This window comes from Falco rusticolus, chromosome 6, assembly GCF_015220075.1.
Source record: "Falco rusticolus isolate bFalRus1 chromosome 6, bFalRus1.pri, whole genome shotgun sequence".
Lineage (NCBI taxonomy): Eukaryota > Metazoa > Chordata > Aves > Falconiformes > Falconidae > Falco > Falco rusticolus.
The window spans coordinates 5,397,822-5,422,114 of record NC_051192.1 but is presented as its reverse complement, the minus strand read 5'-3'; the positions used below and the strand labels follow the sequence as shown (position 1 = coordinate 5,422,114).

The following is a 24,293-nucleotide window of genomic DNA, read 5'->3' as shown; positions in this document are numbered from 1 at the left end:
AGTGAATGTTGTTGGCCGCTTTAAGGCTTTACTGTAAACTTACTCATTCAGCTGTTCTCATTTTCTCTTTGCATTTTTAGTCAGTATCTTTGTTACATGGTGTTAAAATGTGAGTCAAAAGCTTTCATTTATTATTTCATTTGTAATATTTTTATTAGCCTTTTCCACTTCTCTGCATAGCTCTGCAAGTTTTTCTGAGATTCTGCTAGTCTTTGCAAGAAGGTACAGATATATGTATATGAAGAAAATCACCCTAGCTGTTGGAGTTAACAAACGGTGATAAAAATCTATTCTCTTGCTTCTGTATTATTTCTCCTATACCCCAAACCGATCTTCACAAATACAGGACTGCAAAGAACTTCATCTTCTGCTGGTTAGCAGAAGTGGATTTAAATCCACACCGACAGTTCATTTGACAATGACCTTGAGGGGCTTTGCTTCTTGAAGAAGAAAGCAGAAGCTTGCGGTAAACAAAGTTCACTTCTGACAGATGGATTGAATGACAGAAAGGTTGCGAGTGCCAGAATAGCCCTGGCAGAGGAGGAAATGTTCAGTGGAATCCAACAGGAGAGGAGGTGTGAACAGGTGCAGGGTTGCTGACGGAAGGGGAACCAGATGGAAGGAGCCAGAGCCAGTTTATTTAAAGGAAAAGGCAGAAAACACTGAAAGGCTGTGCGATCAGTGGCTAAAAGTGTGCATGGAAGAAGGTAAAAATTCACAAAGCAAAACTGCACAGTGGGATATCTAGCACTTAACATAATGGTAGTAATTTGTGAGTTTCGTTTTAAAGTTGCTATTGAAATATGTTTCTCCCTTACTCTTGACAGCATAGAGATTTATAACCTGACCAAAAAAAAAAAAAAACCCCGCACAAAAAAAAAAAGAAAAAAACCCACCAAAACCCTGAACTGTTATACCGCCTGTCCATTATTTCTAATACTAATGTGCAGACAGTTACAATCAGGATAATACAAAAATTATGCCACGATTGGCCAAACCAATAAAGGGCATATAAGGCTGGATGTTTATTTTTTAACTCACCTGTTAATAACTAGCTCCTGTGATATGTGTGTAGATAAACATGGCTTTTATTGGGATGTTTCTGTGATATCTAGAGCAAGTCAGCAACAGTCAAGTATAATGTAATGTTAGCACGGTATTTCTCGTCTCTTTTGCTTTTGGTCACAAGTTTGTCAGTTTGCTGGAATACGTGGTATCTTGCTGTAGGATGGGGTAGAAGTCTAGCTTACCCTAGATCAGGTTCCCTCAGAATGAAATACTGCCTTTCAAATTGTCATCCTGAAGGATGCTTTGTTCTGTCAAATTTTTCTGCTTCTTCCCAAGCTGTTCCTGTGAGGCTTGGTCCTTTGGAGACCAAGAGAACTTTTCCTCACTTCTCAACTTCAGCAATAGTTGGGGAGAGTTAACAACTTCAAAGTATCGAGCCTGTGGTAACTTAACTGCAGGTTGTGTTTCCAAATCTAATGTCTGTGAAAAATGTAGGTGACTGTTCAGCAGTCATTCATAGTGCATCTGTGATCTACTGGATCATTCAGCTGTGCTTGATTTGATCCGGATCAGGTGTGAGCACAGTCACTTTCCTTTTGAATTAGTTAGAGCATGCAATGCAGTGTTTATGCTGACTTTATGCCAGCTGCAGTAGGACAGATGATACCTGATTCAGCATAAAGCTTGCTGGTACAAAGTTAACGTACCAAAAACATTGGGTTTTTGAACAAATTTAAATTGGCAGAGCGAGTTCATAGCAGATCAGGTCTCTGCATCATTTAGCTGCATCATTTTTTGATTCAATGGTAGGAGCCTGACGTTTGGATTTACTGTATTAACAAGCTGAGCCTTGGAATACAGTCACAAGTGTTTGAAGTTGCTCTGAGTCGACGCTTCTGCTGAAAAGGCAAATCCCTAGAGTGGTGATATGTGGCTACGTCTGGCCACAAATTGCTGGGCCCTTGCTTGAGTTGACACTGGAAGACAAGCACCTGTATGAGAGAGATAATCAGATTGAGAAAGAATCATTTGTTCTTGCAGAATATGTTGCATGAGTGCCAGTTATAGGAGAATGAAAAGAGGGACCGCACCTTATACTGGCACCTTATATCTTGCCTTAGACTGGCTTAATCCTGTCCTGAAGCTGTGTCTTAAGAGGCTGCTCGTGCCAAACTCAAGAGTCACCCTGGCAAGAAAATTACTCCTTTACTTTAAATCCTAGTTTCAATAACTTTGTTTTGTGCATACAGAGTAACTATCTGTAAAAATCTTCTATGGAAGGCAAACATTTCAACATTCAGCCATCTCTAAAAGTGGTTTGTGGAACAAAGATAGAAAGAATAGTCCAGAGAAAGGGGTACATTCCTGTGAAGTGCTTAGGGCTATGCACTAAGACTTCCCAAAAAACACTTCTCATGTTGCATCTTCCCATGCAACTTCTGTTCTGTACTTGATTTTCTGTTTCTAGAGGGACTCAGCCAAATAGTTCACAAGCTGATGGTAATAACCGCTGCAGGATGGGTGTTTGTTTGCAAGGTACATATCTTGCTGGCAAGGCTAACAGATGTGCCAGAAAAATCAGATTTTGGTTCTAAGTCAGTATATTTGACCTAATATGAGACGTTAGTTACTGTTAGAGACACTTTTTTCTTCTCTAACAATGAAATACGGGGCAGTTAATCCTAATATTTAGCTGTGATTTGGTGTACAGAGAACTATCCAGATTGAAAAGTAGTTCTAGTCTACGTTGAGGAACTATATATATATATCATGAAGGCATAACACCAAAAGAAAATCATGTTACAGACTAGGTGTTTTCTATTTTGCTGAATTTAAAGTAAGAAATCAAATCCTTTCATTTTGTTAATAGACTTAATAGGTAGAAGTAGAGATGGAATATACCACCAGGTATGTATATATTTAAGTTAACTGTATTCAGGCTTCTTTATATCATACAAACTTTCACAGGAGCAATGCTCTGTGTCTCTCAGTTCCTATGACCTTGCAACCTTTCATCTTTCTTATGCCCGTCAATGTCTCCAGTTAGTGATAATTTTGAAGTAGTTTTCAAGTACTCAAAAATAGAGTAGGAATCTCTTTCATGCACAGCCATTAATATATAATATCTTCTGATGCCTCTAGTAGAGTGTAAAGGGCCAAGTGGAAGTTTTAAATTTAGTATTTTGTTGTTTCTGTAGACCTCCTAATATTATCCAAAGTGCAAAAAACAAATGATATGATAGTTCCAACACTGTCGCTGCATTGTAAATAAAGTTGGGAAAAAATTCAGTGGAAAGTCGTATGCACTAATTTGTGTTTCAGGAAAATTGGAATTCTCAGAAAGAGTAGAACGTAGTATAACAAGTTGTTGTTATTTGGATTCTGGGAATGGGGATAGAGTTGGGTAATTATTTGCATTGTGGGAAAACAGTTTTAAGTTGATTGTCAATAATTGTAGTTAGTGTCTTGACAAAATTGGAAATGTGCACAGAGCTTAATCTTCTCTTGTTTTCTCCCCCGAAAACTGTTTCTTGTTTTTTGAGGTGTTTTTGTGAAGTGGTAGTAGCCTGGCAGGGCTGTTTTTTCCAGTCTTTTATCTCAGGTAGGGAAGTAAAAGGTTTTGCTTGGTTAGTTGATTAACATAATATAAGGGGGGTATTTCCACTTTAAAGTTATTTCTGTACCTTCTTCTAACTTTCCAGATTCATATTTAAAGAGCTGAATCAATTTGAATGCTTGATTTTTTTTACCACTTTTAAACCCTTAACCTTTACATAATTTTTCTAATTGCTTGTATTAGTTTCTGCTTCACATAGTTATGAGAAGAAAACTGACATTTCTTTACTTTAGGAACTCTGTATCTCTCAACTAATGTAACTAGGCAGCTTACACTGTAAAAAGAAAAATTAAGATTACTTTTTTTTTAAGCCTCACAAATAAGAGCACAAGTATCCTCAACAATGACACAGTCCTCCAGTTCTACCAATTAAATTAATAATTAGATCTCTGCAAAATTTGACCGTGCAAATGTAGATTTTTACTGAAGCTCACCAAACACAGTGTGCTGGCTGGGGCAGTTTCCAGGAACTTGAGGTTTCTGCTGAGAAGACCTGGCAGCCTGCTGCAGGATCAGCGTCCAGTCAGCTCCCACAAACAGCCATAAAGAGCAACTCAGTGGGTAATTCCCACAATGGGATACAGGAAGGGCAATTTTTCAACTCCTTGGAGAGGTTTAAAGAAATTACCTGATCATGACGCTTTTAAAAGGTATCTCTACATAATTCTTGCACAAGCATGCACATTAGTGTCTTTTTTTTATTGAGTTAGTTTTTGACATATAAGAACATTTGTTTCATGCTTCTCTTTCTGCCCTGTGAAAGCACCAAGAGCCCTAAAATGTAGCTAGTCCAAACATGCTGTGGTGGATTTACACATGCACTGAAAAAATAAAAACCTTTATTACAAAAAATCAGATGGCAAAGATCTACAGTGTTTTATAAGAGGAAACCAGGAAACACTGTCCAGCTATACCCTCAGACATAGCAATCCTAGGTATTAATAAGGACCTATTAGATGAAAATACATAGGCCTTAAAAAGGACGGTGACCAAAAAAATCAATGCTAAACAAAAGGTTCCAGAAGCCTGGCTTAAAGGAAGGGGAGAAATCTTGTGACCTGAGTCATCTTATTGAGTTGATCCAAACATATGAGCAAGATACATGCTTTAGAGCCGTGTTAATTTAGAAGGTGTGGAAATTAATAATTTTGGATCATAGCTACACTTAAAATGAGCATTTACTTATTTACTGGCAGAATTTGGGGTCTTACTGTGTTGTATTTCCTTACCTAAATGTTTGGAAATACTAAGACTGCAGATAGCAGAAGATAAAACCCTGTAAACACATTCTCCATTATAAATAGCTGAATAGATACTAGCTGAATAGGATAGTGCTTTTAAATTGAAAAGCAGGTCTGAAAGCAATTTTAAGAATTGTATATTAATAGATAAAATTATTTAAGACCGTTCCTGGGGAGAATGACATCTTGGTAAATTGTACTTTTCTCATATTTGCAAACCAACCTTTAGGCTTGTCTGCTGACCGGAAAAAAAACAAAACACCCAAGCCCTTATCCTTCTGTGTATGACATAGTTATTAAGATACATATGGAGGACAAAGGAGAGAAATTTGTGAAGTGTTCTGACCCCAGCATGTGATCTTATTCTATATACATTCTTTTATGACCTTTATCATTGTAGAATTTGAATACTTTTTGATAGTAAAGTAAGAGACTGCAAACATTTTTCTCATGTTTCCCCTTAGAGAGTAGGGTAAGTATTCTGACCTCTTATTTCAGTTTGTTTGTTTTGTTTTGCTTTGTTTTTTACTGTGAATGTTCCTGTGTGTTTGGTGGGGGTTTTGGTAGTGGGTGGGGTTTTTTTTTTTTCCTTTTTCCTGTAGCCTGAGAGAAGAGCAAGGATATACTCTTGATTTTCCATTCTTCCCTTGGCGCTTGTAGCTGAAGTAATAATATGAAATAACCTGCAAGAAGGTGGTTCAGAAAGCTGCATGTAATGGACACTAGACCTATATTGTGGAAAGCTTGCAAAGTAGACTGCATAAAACATTGCTGAGCCTTTGTATCCAAAGCTATTGGCTAAAATCTTTAGGTTTCCTAATACATGTAGGCTTTCAAGTTCTATTTTCAAAAGTGTTCTAAATGATTGAGTGCCTTTAGGCCAGATTTTGTTAAAGTACTGGGAAGTAAATGCTTGGGTACTTTCTCAAAACTGTTTTTGGTTTGGTATAGAGAAGCTTGTGCTACACATTTATTTTCAAAAATACTGGGAGAGAAAGCCTGTTTCCTCTGGAAGAGCTGAGGGAGCGCTCAGTGGAGTGCTTTGCCTCCTCTGAGGTGGGTTTTTTTGGTGCTTTGCCTCTTCTGAGGTGATCTGTTGTACGTTAGTTCCCATGCTGGCCCACTCGGCTACAGTTGGCCCAGGAAAGAGGTCTGTGCTCGACCGCTGAGGCATGTCGGAGAAGCAGCGGTGTTAGGCTTTGCTGGTCCTCTTGCTACCCAAGTACCAGTGTTGGTGCTGAGTTCCAGGACTGGTCATTACACCAAGAATCTTGTTAGTTCAGATGCCTGCAATGTTTGGAACACTAAATGCCAGCTACTCCTTAATAATTTAGGAAGTCCAGTTTAAAGTAAGTATATATGAAAGCCTAAAATATTTTATGATTAAATTTTTAATTATCATTAATAATGAATGAAGTGTCAGAAATAAGGTTGTGATAACCTCCTGTATGCCACTGAACTGAGATTACTGCGGAAGTATTTTAATTTGTCCAGTTAAATTCATAGTCCTTACTAATGGATCCATTAGCTTTTTACAAAATGCCACGTGTTGATTTCATGGAAAAATCCAGTAGTGAGCATAGGAAGCATGATTGCTTCACACCATAGTTGCTTTGTCAGAAGACTTACTGGCAGCCTCCAGTCAGATGCCTAATTCTACATTAAAACTCATGCTCTCTTTTTCATTTTGTGTTTTTACTGTTATGAAAGCAAAAAAGATTCTTGCAGAAATACCTACTATTGAACCATGTTGTGAAATTCAAAATTTTATGAATCTAAGTTATTATTTTACAGTCAAAAACCTGACGAGCTATTATTTATGTCAAACATGACTTTCACATCGCTAGTCTTTACATCATTCCTTTTTCTTTACTGCAAAGCCATTTGTCAGAGAACCGTCTTCTATTGAAAATGGATCTGTGATTTTGGTTTTGTTTGTTAATGGTGGGAAAGAGTTTTGGTGGTTTGGGTTTTTTTCATTAAATTTGGTGGCTCAAATTCAGCCAGCATACTTTTATGTTAGCTTTGAGGTCAAAGTTAATTTTCACTTCATTTTCAGCAAGGATTTTTTGTAAGGTTGGCAAGTGATAGCAATTTAGCTCTTCTTCCTTTGCTATAAGCTAGTTTACTCTTGCCTTTGCTTTTGTCAAGAATACTTAGAAAGCATAGCTTTTAGTCACTGCAAACAGATACCCAGTTCATTGAGAGATGTGGACATGTTAGAGATGTTAAGTAGGCTGCTCTTAGCAGCTGTAGCTGAGGCTCAGGACAATCAGTGTTTAGAACTAAAATCACTGCGGAAAACTTGCACTTCAGAACAGGGCTTAAGGAGAGCTTGAACTTGCCTCCATGTGAATGAGTCTCTGGTTGCTTCTGACTTTATGGCACAAAAATGAAAGTCACCATGAGTTCAGTGCTTCTGCTTTAGTAAAACTGATCAATGTGATGGTCAAATCCAGGCTTGTTTTCAGATAAGCATTTATTTAGTTGTTTACAATGGATGTATGTGAAGGAACTATTAATTTTTGCTACTGGCTGCAATTTTCATCCAGTGTTTGCTTTCTAGTAGAGAACAGGCTCTGCAGTGTGACCACTCTGTCCTTTTTTCCTTTTTTTTTTTTTTTTTTTTTTTTTTTTTTTTTTTTTTGGATACCTATGCTTTAAAAAGTTCTGGTACAACTAATCTTTTCCTTTCATTCCTGATTCAGATCTTACCTGTTTTATCAAAATTAGGCAGGTTTTGCTTTGCTTTACATTGTCTCTGGGCTTTTCTTTAGTCAATGAGATTTTCTGAATTTTTTTGTAGGAGGAAACTTCTGATGTTTTCACACTAATGCTGGAGGGATATAACTATTTCCTTTTCTTCATAGTCCATAGTTTTTTTATTCTTAAATCAAGCTCCCCTTCTGTCACAATTCAGAGTAATTGCAAATAAGCAGCCAGTGTCAAACCTTCTAAAACTCCTGCAGTATTTCCCGGTTATAGCAGGAATGTTACCAATAGTTCTTGAAATCTCTTGGGCTTCTGCATGTTTTATCCATGGGGTTTTTCTATATTTTTTTTCTGTATATGTAAAATGTGTTGGGAAGATTTTTCTGTAGGAGGGCAGAGAGATTGAACTTAGAGAGCAGGAAAGGTGTCAACTCAAGGTGTGGGTGAAAGACTTGCCACTTCACTTAGCTTTGGCTCCAGGAATTTTTTTGGTTCCTCAGCAGCTTTAGGCACCTCAGATACTGCTGTTTATGTGTTACTGGATGGGTCTCAATCCCAAAATTTTCCAGGTGCTAAGACTGAGACTAGTAAGATACCCTTCTGCATAAGACGGACCTGTGTTTTCCTAGTCTTACAGTTGAGCAATTATCCACTGTATAAACGGAACTGTTTTTACTCACCCCGTATGCACTTCACCCATAGGGACCTTGCCGTGCACCCATGGTTTCTGACTTCCTTCTAGTTTGCTCTGTAGAGTAAGTAGCACAGGTGAGTGGCTTTTTTAGTTGGGTCCCCTTAGGAGTGTTTCTGGCAGCAGTAGATTCTCCATTTATTTTGAACTTGCCCCGTAAGCATGTGTTTGACAGGCGGGACCCTAGTAATGGGGAATGGACCTTTACAGACTTGCCTTGGTAGCTTGAGCTGTGCAGCTGGATAGGCTACCCCCAGCAGAAGGCTACCCCGCCAGCTGTGTGCCAGATGACAGCACAGCACCCAATTGCGTACAGCCGTCTCACCTGAGACAGTATTAAATTAAAGACTGTGCTACAGCCTCTTGCTTTAGCAGAAAGCGTCTGGAGGATGCGTTAGGTTCTGTTGTGGGGTTTTTTTCAGCAGTCCGGTGCTCATGACAACTGTCTGAAGGTAAAAAGATGTTTGGAAGGGGTTTAACTAGGCTGGTTCCCAGCAAATATGGAAAGATGTTTCACTGTAATGTTTTGCATATTTGGAGCTTACACTTAAGAAGTGATGCAAACATCAATCCTTAGGATAGCCCCAGTGTGGTTATGAAGCAATGCCGAGAATGATGCGATGAAGTGCAGTTCAATGTATGAAATTTCCTTGAAAAATGTGCTTTGTTTCCTTAACCCTACAATATTCTTGCTATCTAAATGTATTCTGTGTGTCGAATCGTTCTCAGTCTTACCTCAGAAAAAAATGCCTGTGATTTCAAAGGGAGTTTTGCCTAAGGTAAGGCTTGCAACATCAGGACCAGGAATTAGTGTAATGTGACCCACCATTTGTATTGCTTTGGGGTAAATTTAAGAGAGAAGATTTAACATTGTGTGTGTCATGCTGAGATATTGCAATATCTCGGATGGGTTATTAGGCACCAATCCAAAGGTTAAGTGCAGCAACCACATGAGATGTGGCTTTATCCTTACATGATCTATGCCCGTGTTCTGTTTTGTAGTCCCCTGAAATAGGTATTATCTCTAGAATAAAGCAACATATTTATAAGACTTTATTGAAACCCATCCCAAGCTATTAAATGTAGTTTCAGTAGAAAAGTATGTGCATATGTGTCATTTGAAATCTAGAAATCAATCCCTGTATGTGTGACCTCACTGAAATTTTGAATCTGGATCCTAGTGTGCACCAGCTAAATATTCACGACCTTTGGGAAAGTCTAGGTATCAATTTGCAGTTTAGGACCTTTTCTAATTTATATGCATATCCCTTTTTGGGGTTTTATTTTCCACGCTGTTTTTGCTTGGCTTGCATTAAATAAAATGCTTCAATGGAGTGTGGTAGTCTGGCATTTGTTTTGCCTGAGGAGTAGATTGCCCCATCTTGCATATCTGGTCAAGTAAATTGCTCTCTTGCCTGCACACTTCGATAATAGTGCTGGGCTGTAGACCTTTCTGTACAACCCCCCAGTGAGCAGAACCACGAGGGGCCAGGCCTGTGTGGTGCTAACAGTCCTCTTTATTGTAACGGATGCATTCATCTCCTGTTTACATAAATTAATAGTTAAAACTTGTTTGGTTGCTTAAGAAAACTCATTAAGCTCTCAGAGTAGCTGTATTATGAGCACTGTGGCAGTCACTCCCATTGACTTATCTCCTGCTGGTTCACTGGGAACCAGTCCATCTCAGGGTCAGGTCCCTAAGCTTCACTGCAGAATTCAATAAATAGCATTTAAAAGAAAATGCAAATAATCTCTTCAATACAAAGTGGATGCTGGGGAGCTTCCTTATGCAAAAGAAGTTGTGTTTGAAATTTTTACAAATATGATCATATTTTTTTCTGAAAGGCTAAGTTTTACTCAGGGAATAGATCATATTTTTAATCCATTTTCTAATAGTCACTGGAGAATGTTTGACATTGTAAGAGAAAGGTCAGTTTGTATAACCTGAAGTGGGGAAGAAAGGTTTAATGTGAAAAGCGTGGCCAGATTTTTTGTTCCTCTTAATTGAATGTTCTGCTTTGCCTTTTTAATTTATCATCTTCGGTATATGCTTTTTATTTTTGCTTTATCTCATGTTTGGTTGGTTTTTTTTACAGATTGGAGAAAGAGAGCATTCAGCACAGCATTAGCAATGAAGCAAAGGCCCGAGCCCTTCAGGCCCAGCAAAGAGAGCAGGAGCTGACACAGAAGATGCAGCAAATGGAGGCCCAGCATGAGAAAACTGGTAGGTGGTAGGGAAAGATTAGAGCCTGGGCACTCACTCACAAGCCAGGCCCACGCCTTACTGTGAAATGACATCAGGAACACCTGTAACCTTTGGCTGGCCGAAGGGAGCAGATGCTAACTACACCGGAGATTCCGAATTACATATTAGTTAGCGTTTAAAAGAGAAAATGGAAAGTATTGCCCACTGTCTGTTGATTTCAGAGTGCTGCTCTCACATCTGTTGCACCATCTGGATTATGAGTTTATTTACCTGTGTTCAAGAAACGTAAAGCTGAGAGAGACCACAACAAAGTAGAAAAACAAAGGGCTTGTTTTTGGCTGGATTTTCAGGCACACATGTTATATAAAGAAAATAGCATCAGAAGCTCTGCGGGAAATGCTCCGAGCTTACAGTTAAAGTCTCCTGAATAGCATTGAACAGTTCCCACAGTACACACATTATAGCTACTCTAAAAGCTTAATGAGTTTGCTTCGGCATCCAAACTGGAGAAAAGCTTTAGCCATTAATCGGTTCTTAATTCACTGTCGCAGCTGGATGTAATTCACTGGCTCCAAATTGATATGTTCCTTTATTTAATCTTTGCAGCCTCAAACATTTTTAGCATTACCATGTGTGTCCCCCCCCTCGCCCCACACTCTCAATCTAGAAGAAGGATGTTTAATCCCTTGCATACTTCAGGTTCTCATAATAGGAGACTTCATTGCATTGACTTAGCTGATCAATAACTTCAGACCTTTAATCTGGAAGTAAAATGGGTTTTCCAAACAAACAAAAAAAGCCTTTTGTTATTGTGAACTACTATGCCAACAACATTAATAAAGGTTCATATTATAAACCAAAAAAGGAGTGTTTAGAGAGGAAATCTCTAACCCTTGAGCATGGAAAGGAGGAGGAGCTTCAGCTCTTACGGAACATGGTATATTCATGCATTTAATAAAATGCCATCATTACCCACCAGTCCTACAATACCTTTAGAAAAATTATGTAGCGTGTATTAATTCTAAGCAGTGTCACATAATACCTGAGGTTGCAGGTACATTTAAATCTCCTGTCTGATCTTCTGCCTTTTTTTGCAGCGTTATCACAGTACTAGAGGACCTTTCCGTGTGTGCAGGGAATGCAGACAGCTACATTATGGCTGCTGTCTACACAGCAGGAAAAGAAAAGAAGCTCTCAGAATAATTTTTCCCTACTCCAGCCAGCACATCTGCATATGACCAGTATAATTTTGCACAAGAGATGTGTAATTTACCCTCCCAGTGCATAAATTGTCCCAGTATACAAAAATTAAACAACACCAAGACTGAGTTTGGTTTTCTATATCTCTAGTAGGATTAGGAAGAGTTGAAAATGATAGTAATTTATTGTGTACATAAAGAAATCCTTGTGTATTATGACCTTACACACATACAAGAAATGTGGGTAACAGTGATCTCTCTGATTTTAAAAGCAGAAATCCAGAAACATAATTTTGCAATATCTTCCTTTTGAAACAATAAATTTGCTTGATTTCTAGGTCACAAGTTTTTGTGCAGCCCAGATTGAAGGGTAACTGAAAATTAATTTATAAAATGGTTTCACTGCAGCCCTCACTGGACAATAAGTCTATATCTTACCATTAAAGAGAAAAAAATACATGAATCATAGTAAATAAAGGACCCAGTAAACAAAAGAACTGCTTTTTTAGGATAGAATTAAATGAGTCTACAGTGTAAGTGTTTGTGTTGCCAGTGTATCCTCTGCACCAGTTGAGCAAGCAAAAGGCTGCTAAGGCATGGCTTGCCAATTTCATTCCTCCCAGAAATGTCAATGAACTTCCAGCTGAAAAGCAAAACCACCAGATTAAATACGTAGTCTTTATGATGATTCTTCTCATAAAGACCCGATTCAGTGGCAACATCGCTATAATGCTTTAGGTTAGCTTGTTCTGACATTAAGCCTTTATTTGGTGAACGATGATATCATAATTCCATGTCCAAGTAGCTGAAGTTTGATAATCATACCAAAACCAGAAGGATCTAGAGGAAAGAAATTAATAATAAATAAAATTGTTTCTAAATTATATATAACTTTTTATAATTGTAAAATAAATTTCGAGTTTTATAATTTTATAATTTCTAGTAAATGAACAGGATTCATTGCTGACCTCCCAGAACAAATTCATAGCAAAATTAAAAGAAGAATGTTGTATGTTGGCAAGGAAGTTGGAACAAATGTCAGAAAAATACAGGTTAGTATATGTTTCTCATCCTGTCCCTTTTATTACTAGGACATGCTTCTTTCTTTTTATTTGTATTTTAATATTTATTATTATTAATCTTGTCCTGGGCATGACACAACATCCCAATATAATATATGCCACTTAAGAAAAAGGAATGGATTTTTATCCAGGGTAATTCTAATTTTCAGCTTTTCACATTATGTTTCTGTCTATTACTTCAAATTTCTTAGACAATTCCAAAGTAAAAATTGCATTCTGTTTTCTTCCTGATGTTCATATTCTTAATATGAAGAGTGGGAAATTGTTAACAGAGATACAATTCAAGTCTATCTGAACTTATAAGAAAAATACTAAATATTTGAAGTTCTCAAAACTGTAGTCTGTTGGTTTAATTATTTACTTAAAGCTCCATTCACAATAGTACACACTGAATAATTATCTCTGACATAATTGTCGTCAAATTTGCTTGTTATTTAAGCTGATTCTGCTGCCGCCTGTGTGGTGCTCCTGTTAAAATCAATAGCAGGTCTAGATACAAAGCCATTAAAAACTCAGGATTAGAATAAAACCTGGAAGCTATAACTGGTTTAAATAAATACAAAAGTGTAAAGGTATCCATTTAAAAGTTCTATAGGACAGGACTATCCTGGAAAAAAGAAGATTATGAATTTTGTAGGTCTGTAGCAGTAAATCATTTGATTTTCCATTTGTAAGTGTTGAAACTTTCTGCAGGGTTCATATTCAATATAATAAACAGGACTTAACTGGTGAGTTGGCATTCTGCAACTTCTGATTTTGTGCAAAGTAAATTTGGTAGTTAAGGCTAGGATTCATCTCGCATGGCTTACGTGAAGTAAAGAAAACACTCAGGAAAGATAAAATTGGTTTTCAAGATATGATTCTTCTGCTGGGCGGATTTAATCATCCTGCTGAGGTAACATAACAGGGGCAACACTCACTCGGGGAGAGAGCTCATTTATCCCAGTATCCTGTTTCTGGGAATGGTCAAAGGGGAATGATATAAGTAGATGACAGACAGACATATATAAAAAAATAGATGATGCTTCCCACAGGTACTGCCTCCACTGCCCATCCTACTTTCCACTGAATATAAAGTGTTGACTAGCTGTTAAGTGGCTGAAGTTGGGGGATGAATCCCATCCAGAGTGTTTGGGGAAAAAATGAGAAACTTGAGGAAATGTAATCCATCTTCCCTTGCAAGTGTTGAGATGGGTACTTGAGGGAGAAACAAACAGCATTTTTCTCCCGAAAAATCAGGACCTCTCTGCTAAAGTAATACAAAATCTAAATAGATTCAAATCGTATTATTATTCCAGCAATAAAAATGCACACAGACTTTGTTGCTAGAGCTCACAGTCACAGACTAGTAACTGTAAAAGGATGAAGGAAAGACAGAAAACATACTGTGAAAACACATTATTCTCTGAAAATAAATACCAGAGATTGCCAAGTGTTTTTCCACCTAGCAGCATTAACTGACTATGTCAAGAACCTGAAAAAAGGAAAAGGAGCCCTCTTGGGTCTCCAGAAAGTGGTATATTTTGTGCAAGAAACAGTATGGAAGAATGTATGAAAGCGGTTCTCATTCTCAGAAGTGGCCCTAAAATAGCTTGAGCTTGCCTTCTTTGGAGTGGGAGCTGCTGCAGTGAATGGAGAAATCGGTAGGGACAAAGAAAAGCATGTGGAAATGAGAACAGAAAGGTGGAACTGGAGATGGTGGAAAATGGGAAATGAAAAGATGGCTTCTAAAAAGTATGTGATCTGGAGATCAGATGCAGAAAATGATCTGGGCAAAGTTAGAAGTGCATGATCAGTGTATCTCTTTCAGTAGCATCTCTCCGAAAGGCAATCTTCATCCTCATTGTCACTGGATGTAGGCTAAAACTACAATTCTGGGATAGAGTGGTGGAGCTTTGCCTTCTGAAAAATAGGAATCATTTCTGGAAGGTTTTATAACTTAGTTCTCGTGTACATTAATAAAAGCAGATCATGAAGCAGCAGTGTGCCCTATTTATGTGGATTTTTTTTATCCCAGTTTTTTTTCTATGTTTTTGGCATTATCATAAACTGAATTTTGGACCTGGATGTGTATTTTCTTGCTGTACTTCTAGAATCTTTGTGCCTTCATTTCCCTGGGGTTAAGAAATAACTGTATACTGGCAATACCATTGGTAAAACACTTAAGCTTTTTAATAACAGATGCAAGAATAAGTTTATATAAAATTTTTGTGGTTTGATAGGAAGTAAAGGGCCCATTTGTAATAAGAGGCATTTCAAACAGATCTGTGGCAACTACATATTTGCGCAATTCCAGTGGCACACCTCTGAATTGCACAGATATTTTTATATTTAATACAAGTTTTTTGAGAAACCTAAACTGAAGTTTCTTGTTTATATGTAAACTTGAACCATTTTTGTGAGCTAGCCCCTACACAGGATTAGAAAAGCTTTAGAAAGACAATGTCAGACAAATTATAAACCCCTCAAGCTGTGCAGAAAGAAGATAGTGTCTGTGAAGTTTTTTTGTATGCATAGGCATGTTTAAAAATATAGTCCTTTGTTGCTTTCTCCTCCGTTGTTTTGGTCTTTTTTTTTTTTCTCTCTGATTGTCACTGTCTGAGTTTCTAGGTTGTAGATTAATGCTTAACACTACCCACTGTGTATTTGTGATTTGCGTTTTGTAATTAAGGGGAACAATGGGAGTCCATTGGGTCTCGTTATATATAATGGTTGGTTTAATTTGTTTCACTTCTATCTTGTTAATTGTAAATTGATCATTAAGATTTGAATTCTAATCTGTCACCAGGGTTGTGAGTATTGAAGCTAGAGCAATGATCCTGGTTTTAATCACTGATGATGAGAAACAAATTTTATAATTTTAGTACATATTGCAGTTCATATATTTTAACACTGTATTTTATGGTGTTATAAATATTGTTAAATGACTTTTAGTGTAGTTTTACTGTTTGGACTATAATGTATAAATTATATTACTGGTTTGGCAACAGTAGGCATCCAACTGTGTGAGTTTAATTGAAGTAAAGAACACACACCCGGCTGAACTATTTTTCTCCATGTTTGGTTGACTGCAGTCATTACGCTCAATACCAGGAGTGAAATGTTTGTTGAAGGTAGCCATACAAAGATGTGAAACAGTCTGTCTGAAGGATCAGTCGTTAAAATTATATGCAACAATACTGTGTCAGTAGAAGGTATTTTAGAGCATGTATTTAATTGCTGTATAAGTAAACAGTTGGTTTTAAGAGTAAGAAAAGGCAGTGCTTAAAAAGCACTGCAGTGCCAAAGGTAGTTCAGAGGAGCAAATGCAGCATTTGCTACCTTTGCGTTCAAAAATCAGCTCATCCTAAAAATATCCTAAGACTGACTTTGAATATTGGCTATTTCACATTTGCTAGTTCTTTGCCTCCAGTATTTAAATGTTTTCCAGGAACCTGGGATTTTTCTTCCAAGACTCTTCTAGCAAGAATGGTTGTTAAATTTGGTTTTAGATAGAAGTTGAGGCTTTCTTGGTAGTTGAATGGATCCAGAAGTATAGAGGGGTTCTTTTGTTGTTGTCCCTGTCCTCCCGAGTCAGCATCAATTATTTTTGATGTAGTGACAGGTAAATGAAATTTGGCAAAATCTATTACCCATCTGCTTACAACCATGTATTTTTCGTTTTCATTTTCATGTGATGATGTAGCTTTGCGCTGTGCAGTTTTGAAATAATACTGATTTCAATACGAGTCTTTTGGGTCTATCGGATCTCGGAAGCACATGGAGATACATTAACATGAATACACCACTTGTGGGGCCAGCCTGAGTCTGCAGAAGAGCAACTCCATGCAGAGTTCATCTCAGATGGCTACACTCCATAACATCTGCACCCTTCAGTTTCTTCTGAGTCCACCATGGCTTACTACTTGGTCTGTCAGACCCAGAGTAGCTCTGGTGGAGCAACATCAGCATGTCCATGCTGTCTCCTGTAGTTGTTCTGGATCCATCAGACATAACACTTGATGCGTAGATTTTTCTAGATTGACCTCTGTCCCTGGCGTTACGTCTGGGCTCTCTCTGAAGTTCAGGACTGTGTACTTGGGCACCTGCCCCGCTCTCTCTTCGTGTCCCTGCTGTGGCAGCTTGTGAGCTGTGACTCAGGAGCATTTACACAGACCTGGTCCTGCCCCCGGCTGGGTGGAATTGGTACTCCTAGTACAAATGTGCTGTCATGTTCAGTGCAGTTGGTGAGGCATATTACAATGATGGTTAGGTTTGTGGGGTTTTTTAACCCAACAATTTTTGAAGTTATTTAAATATCACATAGAATTAACTGAACTATCTTAATCTTTGGAAACTGAGGTGAATGAATGGTATATTTAGAGATGCAGACGGAATCTTTGGCAGGTGATAATGAAGGCTCTTGGCGTGCAGTCTTGTATTGAGACTGGTGTTCTCTCTTTAATGCTGACACACATGAACCTTTTAACATTGACCTTAATAGACATTCTTCCCATCATGTGTGCTGTCCTCCAAAATTTCAGTGTAATGAAATACTCAGACCTGTGTGGTCGGACTCTTATGTATTTACTTGGAAGGGACATTGTGCAAATAGTGTTTTAACTGGAATGATTTTAATATTTTTGCTGAGGTCAACTGTAATTACAAAAGGAGAAGAGAATTCATGAAAGATGGTTCAAAGCATCAGACATTTAGGGCTGTATTTTAGAGATTAGAGATCATGCTACTCATGTTTTTAATTAATTCAGTACTTCTTTTGTTTCATTGATTATAATTTTCAGTAGCTTTTTTTTGTGTGTGTTAAGTTTTTTTAGTGTGGGTTTTTTGTTTTGTTTTGCTTTGGTTTTGGGGTTTTTTTTTTGGTTTTTTGTCGGTTTGAATCCATTGATCTTTCCAGAAAGACTTTGGGCACCTTCAAATGTACTGGAGATTAAGTCCTTTTACAACTTTGAGATTTGTATCAGTTTGAAAGTTGCTTTTGCTGTTGCTGTGAATGAGACAGCCACATACAAATCCAGAAAAATGAGCAGGATCCCGTAGTTGGGAAACCCTACCAACATAATAATCTACAGTATTCCCACATGACAAATGCTGTTGTTGCATTTTGCTGGAAAAAATGGAATGCACTCCGGAGTTTAGACCATGTTACGGCATGGTTGGGCTTTGTTACATCAGGTCTCTGTTGAGCTGCTCTGCAGTGGACTTTTGCTTTTATCCACTGATTGACTTTCTTACAGTATCAAGTGCGGGCTGCATTTGTGCTGTGTGATAACACTTGGTCCGACTGGCACTGCTTTGGTAATGCTGACATTAGAGTTACTGGTATTTCTGTTAAGTGATTGGTGTGAAAATTTGACTTCAGTTACCTTGCTGTAACATCCTGCCTGCTGTTACGTACCTGTCCAGGAAACTCATGTGCATTTAAGTTTGATGTACAAATGCATCAGTGCAATTCTGATGTGTTTGTCAGATTCTGATGTATTTGGCAGTGATGTTCCTTAATAGAGCTGTAACTCCCTGTCTAAATTCAATTACATACAGTCTTCTTCCAAAGTTTCCCTTGCTAAGTTCTTTTAGATTCACAGATGATATCATGTATTGTTCTCTATTTAAACATGAAAAGACTATGTTGTCATTTCCAGATTTGACTTGTCAGTGTAACAACATGTTTTTGAGGGAGGAGTATTCCTTCCCCCCTGCACTTTGTTGTATTTTTCAGAATGTCAGTTGTTGTTGCATTCTGTAACAGCCAGGAAGGTAAAGTATCTTTCTGCTGTAACTGCAGCATATTTAAGCTTATGATTTAAAGATATATCTGAAGCTTTTTAACCTCAAGATCTGGAGTGGCAGATGCCATAAAACAAATTTGCTTGCTTTTGATTCTTACTTTCTGATGGTATAGCAGATTCTGACATGTTCTCATTAACCTTTTCCGAAGAGTTAAACTGTACAAGTGCATAATGTATATTTTATCACAATTTAATCTGAGCTCTTTTCCTGATATTAAGAAACAGCTCATGCCTGTTTCTCCATGGGCTGATGGTTAGAGATGTAGCAAGTAGCAGTCCCAGGTCATTCATGGATCTGGTGTTTCTGCTCACCCGTGAAGAATAAGAATCGCTTAGAAGTGACTGATTTTCTTAAAGGCTGTGCTGAGTTTTATGTAGCTTAGGGTGTGCCTGTATGGTTTTTCCCTTGTTTCTTAAGGTTCTATTCATTTTCCTCTTAATGCGGTGTTGGTGCTTTTTAAAATCTGTGTAAGAGTATTTTGGGCATATTAGGTTAATAAAGTTTCTAAAACAGTACCACTACGGAGTTCAACCTGAACAGTGCAGTAAATGTTAAACAAGTTGTTAGTAGCCATTTTTTAAACTAGATGTTAGCTTTTACTAATAAAGAACTTGAAATATGTTTTCAAAATGCTGGTCAAATTCTTGCTTAACAAGTATGAATTTACATTTATTGATCTTATTTAACATCAATGCATAATGCCAAATGACATGCCTGTTTAAATTAGGCTGAAATTAGCATAGCCAACCTATGACTGAATGATTGCCATTGGCATATTTACCAGATACCCTTCAGCATCGTGTTCTTTTGTCTTAAGATTATTTGAAACAGTGTTTTGTTTCTGTAAGTTCTAGTAATAGCCTGTTTATGCATTACATATACATGTATGAAATTTTATAAATGCTGAAGCCACATATTGATGGCACACTGCAGGATGAAATCTGACAACATCCATCATCACTGTGTTTTACTTTTGTAGATCTGAAGTCAACCAGCTTAGTCAGGAAAAAGAGTATCTTCATGGCAGATTGGAGAAGATGCAGAAACGGAATGATGAATTGGACCAACAATGCATCCAGCATGGGAGAATGCATGAGAGGATGAAGTCAAGGTAGGAGGTCCTGTTAATCTGTCAGTATGTGGTCTGCTGTACTGTACCTGTTGTGTAAACATAAAACCGACACTAAGTTGTTTGAAAGTAATATTCTTCCTTTATGAAAATGACCACCCCTTCCCCAAGCATTCTGTCAAGTTTTTTTATAACATCTTTTGCTTGTGCCATTTTGGATAAATAAAAGGAAAGCTTGAACAACATAGCCTTCCAAGGAATTTAAGCCTAGTACATATGTGTGTGGGCTGCTTCGGCTGTTCTCTGCTCTAACTTGGATGAATTGTCTTACCATATTAAAAGAAAAAAAAAAGGGGGGGGGGGGGGAGGAGAGAGGAGGTTATTCATATTCTAATATGAATGTAGAGTACAGATGTGGATTCCGTTATGCCATGTAATAGGTGTATTTTGGGGGTTTACCGTGTTATCTTTCTCACTAATATTTAACTTGGATAAACAGGCAAATCTTGCTGAAGACCTTAGTAACCAGGGAACTATTACCAGCTCCCAGGCAACACTAGCCTGACTTCCTCTGGAGCTGCTGGGAGCAGCTAAGGCAAAACTTACAGTGGGAAATATCCCACAATACCAACTGACCGTTCTGCCCAGACTGGTGAGACTGAGACCACCTGATTGTGCTGTGATTTGGATTAGATGTCCTTAAAGATCACTGGAGACTTTTCATTTTTGGTACCAAGAAGTTCCTTTACGCTCTCTGTTTCCACGCCACGTGCAGTGTAACAGGCACTGGGAAGAGCTTAGGCATGACTGGGGAGGCAGAAGATCAAGCAGGGTGAGAAGCAACTCTGCAAACCCAGCCAGCCAAGCTACCTCGTGTCAGCAGAGAAAGGCAAAGTGCAGTTTAACTTCACTGGGACTAGATAGTCCTGGCTGGGAAAAATTCTGATTGCTTTTTTTGACCACTGACCACCTGATATGTACAGAGCTTGCATGTATTGAAGCAGCCAGTCTTGTATGCTCAGGGTTTTTTTTCCAACTATTGATTTTCTAAATTTGTTGTTGTTGTTTTTGCTGCCATCTCTGCATTCTCTTGTCTGTCCCTGTTAGCTTGTTTCTTGCAAGCTCTCTGTGCATCCTTTTCAGTCATCCAGACCGCCTATTTTCCTCTTCCTTTTCAGAGTTCTGTCTGTACCTCATCCTGTTCTTCTGTAACCCAGGATTGTCATCATCTTTTATAGCTCAGAGAACAAAGAAACTCAGAATGCTACAACTGTATCCCTAATCTATGTGACCACATAATCTTCCTGTTTATTTCACCTCCGTGTTGGTTTCTTTACTTGTGGTGGATTCTTAGCATATGGGGGACATGCAGTGAGGACCCAGGGTTACTTTCAGGAGGAAAAAAAATAAATATCTATTTTTTTTTTTCTATTTTTTTTCCTTCCTCCCCGCCCCCTTCTTTCCTCCTAGCAGTTCTTCTGTAGAATTATTAGTATCTAGTTGAATTTAAGACTTATTAAGTTTTTAGGACAACTTTTCCACTGTCAGATCCAAATAAAGTAGATTTATTTGAATATGTTGCTCATTCTCTGCTGCAGCAGCGATGATTATACAGCAGAAAAGATTGAAAGCATTAATCCAGAACAGAAAAGTGGTTTGAAAGCAGAGTGGTCATGCTGCAGGCAGTGCCTTACCTTCTGCTGCTGTTCTAATGACAACAAGGAGAGAAAACAGGACAGTAATAGCATTTGTCTCATTTAATATTTTAGCATATTTAAATATGACAGGGATTATCAGGTATTTGAATGATGGCCAGTATACTTTGCCAGCATTTTAAAAGGGGACTCTTTTTAACATATTTTTAATCATGATCTTGCACTATATTCATTTAATATCCAGGTAATAAATGACAAGGCAGATATAATAAACTGCTTTAAAAATTCAGTGTGTTCTAATTTTAGTTTTCATGTGAAAACTGTAATAAATTTTCAGTGTCAGTTTCTTAATGCTATAAATTGGCTATGAAGTATTCAGATCTAGGGGATTAGAACTACTGCAAGAAATAAATCTTCCAGTTCCTTATAGTAGTGTTGAAGGACTTCCACCAAATAAAAATACTGATTTTTCTCTGCTGATTTTGAAATTAGAGATCCGACTATGTCATTTAGTAAAGGCAGAAGAGCAAATAATAATAATAATAATAAATGCATTTTGCCTCAGATTTTCATCCATCACTCAGATACTAATAATCACAGCAAAATATGTTAAGGATGATTACTTCTTTACACAATATGTTTCCCCTTTGTATGCAGCTACAAATAGCACTGGTCTTTTTGCAACACAGTCCCGCAAAGTGTTTTCATACCTAACTTTCTAGCTGTTGTTATTCTGGCTCTCCTTACAAAGTTTCTTATATCAAAATGATTTTGTTTTAACTGGGGACCTAACATTTCCATTTGAATAACAAGGAATTGTGGTATTTGTTTAAGAGGAAATCTCTGTCACTACTTCTGTTCTCCTAGGAGAATATGGCAGGCCCTGATACTTTGAGGAAAGAGCAAAATCTAATTGATCAGTCAGAATTTCTTTTGGATCAGCAATGTTTTGGCTATTGTGACAGTTGCATTCCTGAAAGTGAACAAGATAACTCTTTCTCCGCCATTCCTATCTTTCTGTCTGAGTATGTGCTGCAAATGAATGTAGTCCAAAATGCTATATGCAGGTTTTAAGGAAAGAGATTACTTTAAATTGCAGTTATTAAAGACTATTTTGAATCAGCTTTTTCAATGTAATGCAAATATCCATCACTTTCAGTGTGTTTTTGCTCAGTGAAATATTGCACAAAAAGAAGTAATGTCCACCTGAAGTTATACAGTTGTCACATGCTGTTGGGGCATACTTGAACTGAAAGATGTATGGTTTGAAGGGCTAGGGTGACGTGTTAGAATTGCAGTGGAGCTTATAAAGAGATGTTCATTTAATTTTGTTGATCTGGCAGCACTCTGGATCTTTGCTTTAGATGTATGTTTAATTATTTTTTTATATTATTTGGTTTTAATTTTTTTTTGCAGCTGTGTACTTTTCATTTTAGACAATGATGTGTTTAGCTGAGTAGATTATCTCAGAAGTATTAATTAATATGACATAGGGTCACTGACGGGCCACTAGAAGTATGCTGGTCAGCATGTGTGACTTTATGGATCTGAATCTTGGAGAAAGAAATTCTTGTCTGTTATGTGGCAAAGAACGCATTGGTATAAATTTTCAACCTCAAAGCAAATTTTATTATTCTTCAGATTCCCATTCTGTAGGTACATGTTCAGGGTAGAAGTTATCAACTAGCAGAAAGTACAGAATTTCTTATAAGGCAGCTATAAAGATAGAAACTACCCAAGAATAAAAAGAATATGTAGCAAAAATAAAAGGTTAAACTACCTTTCTGGTTTCTTTCCTGTGTTGCACTCCACAAAAAAATAAATAGGTTCCAGAGGAGGGAAAATCCAAAATCAAATTAATTGCATAACTGCATGCATAATGTTGGTTCATCCTCTCCTTTATCTGTTTTCAAACTGAATTTGAAGGCATGTGTTTTCACCTCTGTAGTTAGACCAGTTCTGTAAATGCAGATCCACTTTCTCGCAAGCTTTATTCTCTTCCAGTTTGGGGATCAAGAAGAAAAAGGCAAGAATCTGCCCAGGTCTATTATTGATGGAACATATTTATGAATACATAAAATTTTCCCAAGCTGCCATGGGTCAGGATTTCATCATGCTATTTAAGCTTTCACTGAACTTAGTTAACAGCTCTTGTAGGTACCAGGTTCAGTTATGGCTTTGCTTTTCTGCATCTGTTCTTCTGAATAAAGCAAGCATTAGATTGTAAGTCATCCACTTAGAGAATTTCTGCTGTGGACAGCCAGGGTCCAAAATGGGAAGCATTTAACTTAATATAGCGAGCTCTTTTCTGTGTACATTTCCTGTTAAATACCCAGATGATGTGTGGAAATACAGCAAATATGGAGCAGTGTCTTCAAGCAGAAGAAAATCCTAGGCAATTGCCTGCCTTTTTTCAAAACGAGACGGACATGCCTTCACTTTTTATCAAGCAGCACAGAAAAGCATATAGACAATAGCTTGTATGAGGTATGAGGCTCTTCTGGAATCTTTTTAATAAAACTTAAATTTAGAAACTTCTAAATAGGTTTTTGCAAACGTTTTTCCAAACTAAGATCAGTATATGGGATCTGGGGCTATGAGTTTTCTCTAAAACTTCAGGTTTGGTGATTAGGGTTGGTATTACTGCTATTTTTCCTGTAATGTGTGTGCGATCACTGTCCAATCTGTGTAACATTAACAATAATAATACATTTTATGTAAATGTTTATGGGGCTTTTTGTTGTAGTAGCTTTTTGGGGGTGACAATGTTACATGTATTTTAATTCTATTTTTGGTAGCTAAAGTTAAAAAGAAGAGCCTACAGGACTGGCAGTTTGGGGCAGATGTGTGTCTATTCCTCAGGCATCAGTGGTTGTAAGTTAACTATAAAAATGTTACAACCATCTGTGTAACAAGACGGCAGAGATCTGCTCTTGCCTGTTACTATAAATAAGAAGGAGATTTGTTTGACTTCATAGACATTGGATTTATAAAGACTATATGTGTCAAATTGTAACTACATG

The 24,293-nt window shown here is 37.5% G+C and overlaps 1 protein-coding gene across 1 annotated transcript in view; it reads left to right on the top strand.

Moving 5' to 3' along the window:
• Nucleotides 1-24,293, top strand: part of SDCCAG8 (SHH signaling and ciliogenesis regulator SDCCAG8) — a 118,793-nt gene that overhangs the window by 54,476 nt on the left and 40,024 nt on the right. Inside the window, 3 exon segments of the mRNA XM_037393012.1 lie at nucleotides 10,366-10,493; nucleotides 12,618-12,726; nucleotides 19,526-19,657. Coding sequence (XP_037248909.1) covers nucleotides 10,366-10,493; nucleotides 12,618-12,726; nucleotides 19,526-19,657 — 369 coding nt within the window.